Source organism: Centruroides sculpturatus, unplaced genomic scaffold, assembly GCF_000671375.1.
Source record: "Centruroides sculpturatus isolate CEXI.00-Female unplaced genomic scaffold, Cexi_2.0 scaffold27, whole genome shotgun sequence".
NCBI classification, from domain to species: Eukaryota; Metazoa; Arthropoda; class Arachnida; order Scorpiones; family Buthidae; genus Centruroides; species Centruroides sculpturatus.
In genome coordinates, this window is record NW_019384318.1 from 1 (window position 1) to 5,142 (window position 5,142).

General features: G+C 25.9%; 2 protein-coding genes across 2 annotated transcripts in view; both read left to right on the forward strand.

Annotated features, from left to right (window-relative positions):
* Positions 1-4: 4 nt before the first annotated feature.
* On the forward strand, positions 5-3,233 carry LOC111624032 (splicing factor 3B subunit 4-like; the record flags this gene model as incomplete). Its single annotated transcript, XM_023366802.1, has 4 exons — positions 5-28; positions 1,220-1,348; positions 1,819-1,999; positions 2,839-3,233. Coding segments are annotated over 4 exons (525 nt in total), but the record flags the coding sequence as incomplete, so codon positions are not given.
* Positions 3,234-3,485: 252 nt separating this feature from the next.
* Positions 3,486-5,142, forward strand: part of LOC111624090 (splicing factor 3B subunit 4-like) — a 10,552-nt gene continuing 8,895 nt past the window's right edge. The window contains exons 1-3 of the mRNA XM_023366872.1: positions 3,486-3,491; positions 4,117-4,245; positions 4,716-4,896. Coding sequence (XP_023222640.1) covers positions 3,486-3,491; positions 4,117-4,245; positions 4,716-4,896 — 316 coding nt within the window. The remainder of the gene's footprint in view (positions 3,492-4,116; positions 4,246-4,715; positions 4,897-5,142) is intronic.

Here is a 5,142-nt window from a genome sequence, read left to right on the forward strand (position 1 = left end):
TTATGGGAAACCTATAAGAGTAAACAAGGTAAAATAGAAATTTATTTCAATGTAATTTTTGGAAGATGGTATCTAATTTTTTAAGACATTTTTTTCACAGTTAATGTCTTGCTTATAAAAAAACATAATTTCTGCTCTTATTAAAATTTTTTCTTAAACCTAGAGTATAAAAATGTGATAGTAAATGGATAAAAAAATCAATAATTAACAGTAAAATTACAACATAGCATTACATAATTAGGACTAATGAATATAAACATTTTAAACAGAAGTCATTCAATATAGTATTGTTCAATGTTATTCATTATAGCTTCTTCCAGGTTCTTTTCGGTAACTCATAATTCATAACAAATAAATACAGCATGTTTATAAATATAACAAAACCGTGAGATTTCTTATAACATTATTATGATGGACTTATAACTTATAGGACAGGAATGGAGAACTAAATTTTTACTGAAAATAATTACAATATTTAAATATTAGTGTTATCAATTAAGGAAAGAAATGGTACAGATGTTTTTAAATGCAGAATTTACTTGTCATATTTTCATATGACAAATAAATTCTGCAATAAATATGACTCTAAAACCATAGCATATTGTTTAACAAAGTTGCAGTTAATCTTTAGGAAAACCAAAATTAATCTAATATTAGAAATTAAGGCTACAAAATATATCATTGGTGAATATCTAAAGTTAAAGAAAAAACAAGTTAGGTAAGAATTTGAGGAGGAAAAGAAGAAAAACATAATAATACTTGAAACAAAATATTTAAGAAAATTCTCAATTTAAAAGAAAATCTTAAACATTTTTTTTAATATATTCTGTAAATAAGTCTATTGTAAACTTACCTCATCACATTCTGTAAAATTCTTTTTAATGATAAAAAAGTCAGTCTTTATCAAATATTGCCTTTTATTTAATTTTGAATATTTTAAACTTTAAATTTTGACTAGGGAAAGTTTTTATTATATTGCTTTATATACTTTCACTTGCCACACCCATATTCTTAAATAAATTAAAGTTAGAATAAACTATGTTTGAAATATCTGAATTTAACTGTAGGAATTATATATGAAACAGCTGTGATTCAACAGTTATATATTTATTATTATTTACGTTGAAAAAAATATAATGTTAAAGTAAAGTTCTTTTATAGATTTAATCATTTTAAGTGTTTCATATTAAAATAAACTATTAATATTAAATTATTTCAGGCATCAGCTCATCAAAAAAATTTGGATGTCGGCGCTAATATATTCATCGGAAATCTTGATCCTGAAGTTGATGAGAAGTTACTGTATGACACATTTAGTGCATTTGGTGTCATTTTACAGACTCCTAAGGTAATAAATACTGTATGACAGAATTATCTACTTTAAGCAAATTATATTAAAACATTTACAATTAAAATTATTGTGTAATTTTTTAATACAACAAGAAAAATAATATCAAAGAACAATAATAGAAAATATAATTGCTTTATATTGATAGCATAACTAGTGAAAATACAACAATATTTTTTATAATACTTTGTCTTCACTTAGTATATTATATACTTTAAGCATGTAATAACTGAAAAATACATATGGTCAGTTAAATTTAATCTCAAATATATTTTTAATAGTTTATTTCTAATTAAATTTACTTTTATATTTGCATATTTTATATCTTGCAAGATGTTTTTTAAATAATTTTAATCCAAACATTAATAAGTGCATTTGTTGAGTTGCAATAAATCTGACATTTAGTTGTTTGGATTAAAATGAATAAATTGAGCTTAATGGTTGTTTATGTATTAATATTTTATTTTCAGATAATGAGAGATCCTGAAACAGGAAATTCAAAGGGGTATGCCTTCATCAATTTTGCTAGTTTTGAAGCCTCAGATGCTGCTATAGAAGCAATGAACGGGCAGTATCTATGTAATAGACCTATTACAATATCTTACGCATTCAAAAAAGATTCAAAAGGAGAAAGACATGGTTCAGCAGCAGGTAATTTAATTACTAAAACTTAAAAATTATTAAAATAAAATGTGGAAAATAATATAGAATAAAATAATTTTTGAAAAATATAGCTATTTCAGAAATTCTGTATAATCATAGTAGGTTATAGGTGTATGTTTTTACTTTAGGTAGGTGTAAAACATATGGCCCACATCATTCAACCTAATTTTCAGTTAATATGGCTCGCGGTAAGCTGAGCATTTTATTTTTTATTATTATTTGCAATTGTGATCCCAAAGTGCAGTGGTATTATCAAAAGTAGTCGTCTACCTTACATCAGTTTGACACCACTGTTGTGAAGAATGGAATTTTTTTTATATATTTTTCCTTTCAAACAGGATAATCTTATACTGTTTTATTTAAAATACATAGCTTTCTTTAGACTTTTCTGCACAAAACATTGTTATAATAATCTATTTCTCCCTTTAAATAGAAAAGGTTTCTACTGAAAAATTTGCTATTAGTAAAAAATATATAAAATATTATTTTATATTGTCTTGCTGTTTGTTTCATATTTTATCAACGTGTAATAATTAGATATAAAAGATTTTAGTGAAGAAAGTACTTAATTTTGAAGAGAGAAGAGAGTAGGAAAGTGGGAACTATTAAATACTGTATTATATTTTTTCCTTGAATTTATTTTAAAATTATTCTAAAAAATCTAGTCTTTCAACTTATCTAAATGCTCACTAATGTCATATAAGAAGATAGTGCTCAAAAGCTGACAGAAAATGAAATTGTGAAATGATATCTGTTGTCAATTAAAAGTTTACAAAGCATTATACATTTTTGCTATTAAAAATTGAAAAGCTATTTTTTTGTTTCAGAACGTCTTCTAGCTGCTCAGAATCCACTTTCTCATGCAGATAGACCTCATCAATTGTTTGCCGATGCACCTCCACCACCGTGTGCACCAGTGGTAGCACCAATGGCTGCACCACCACCGCCGCCACCACCAATGGTTGGACTTCCTCCTCCGCCAATGACAGTGGTTACATCTGGTAAATTAAGTACATAATCATTAATTCAAAAAAATTCACATGTAGTAAACTCAATATCTTTAAAAGTGTTTTCTAGATATCAAAATAACCATAAATGATTCCATAACTTCTCTTTTAAAATAGGAATACAGTCGACCCTCCCATAACACTGTTGACGATTCCATTTTATATGAATTTCATGTTGTACGAGTCACTTAGATTTTACAAATCCATGAGCTGTTCATAGCCTGGCACACGTATTTGTAAAATCTAAGTGACTCGTACAACATGGAATTCATATAAAACGAAATTATCAACAGTGTTATAGGTGGGGTCGACTGTAGTTATATTTAATTAATAAAAAATATTAGCAGTTATATATAAAAATCTATAGCAATATAATAAAGACTAGTTTCCATGTTAAACAACTTAGAATATTATCATGAATCATATGTTGCTGCCCACCAGTGACTGAGTGGACAAAACTACTGAACATGTGGGTTTGTGCCTTGTTAACAGACTGACCACACATTTTCCAGATTATCTTGTAACAATCTAAATAGGAGCTGTTTTTCCATAGAAAGTTGTCCCCAGGAGGCATCCCCCTCAACAGATCACCTGTGTGCCGTAAGAATTTGAGGAGGAAAAGAAGAAAAACATAATACTTGAAACAAAATATTTAAGAAAATTCTCAATTTAAAAGAAAATCTTAAACATTTTTTTTAATATATTCTGTAAATAAGTCTATTGTAAACTTACCTCATCACATTCTGTAAAATTCTTTTTAATGATAAAAAAGTCAGTCTTTATCAAATATTGCCTTTTATTTAATTTTGAATATTTTAAACTTTAAATTTTGACTAGGGAAAGTTTTTATTATATTGCTTTATATACTTTCACTTGCCACACCCATATTCTTAAATAAATTAAAGTTAGAATAAACTATGTTTGAAATATCTGAATTTAACTGTAGGAATTATATATGAAACAGCTGTGATTCAACAGTTATATATTTATTATTATTTACGTTGAAAAAAATATAATGTTAAAGTAAAGTTCTTTTATAGATTTAATCATTTTAAGTGTTTCATATTAAAATAAACTATTAATATTAAATTATTTCAGGCATCAGCTCATCAAAAAAATTTGGATGTCGGCGCTAATATATTCATCGGAAATCTTGATCCTGAAGTTGATGAGAAGTTACTGTATGACACATTTAGTGCATTTGGTGTCATTTTACAGACTCCTAAGGTAATAAATACTGTATGACAGAATTATCTACTTTAAGCAAATTATATTAAAACATTTACAATTAAAATTATTGTGTAATTTTTTAATACAACAAGAAAAATAATATCAAAGAACAATAATAGAAAATATAATTGCTTTATATTGATAGCATAACTAGTGAAAATACAACAATATTTTTTATAATACTTTGTCTTCACTTAGTATATTATATACTTTAAGCATGTAATAACTGAAAAATACATATGGTCAGTTAAATTTAATCTCAAATATATTTTTAATAGTTTATTTCTAATTAAATTTACTTTTATATTTGCATATTTTATATCTTGCAAGATGTTTTTTAAATAATTTTAATCCAAACATTAATAAGTGCATTTGTTGAGTTGCAATAAATCTGACATTTAGTTGTTTGGATTAAAATGAATAAATTGAGCTTAATGGTTGTTTATGTATTAATATTTTATTTTCAGATAATGAGAGATCCTGAAACAGGAAATTCAAAGGGGTATGCCTTCATCAATTTTGCTAGTTTTGAAGCCTCAGATGCTGCTATAGAAGCAATGAACGGGCAGTATCTATGTAATAGACCTATTACAATATCTTACGCATTCAAAAAAGATTCAAAAGGAGAAAGACATGGTTCAGCAGCAGGTAATTTAATTACTAAAACTTAAAAATTATTAAAATAAAATGTGGAAAATAATATAGAATAAAATAATTTTTGAAAAATATAGCTATTTCAGAAATTCTGTATAATCATAGTAGGTTATAGGTGTATGTTTTTACTTTAGGTAGGTGTAAAACATATGGCCCACATCATTCAACCTAATTTTCAGTTAATATGGCTCGCGGTAAGCTGAGCATTTTATTTTTTATTATTATTTGCAATTGTGATCC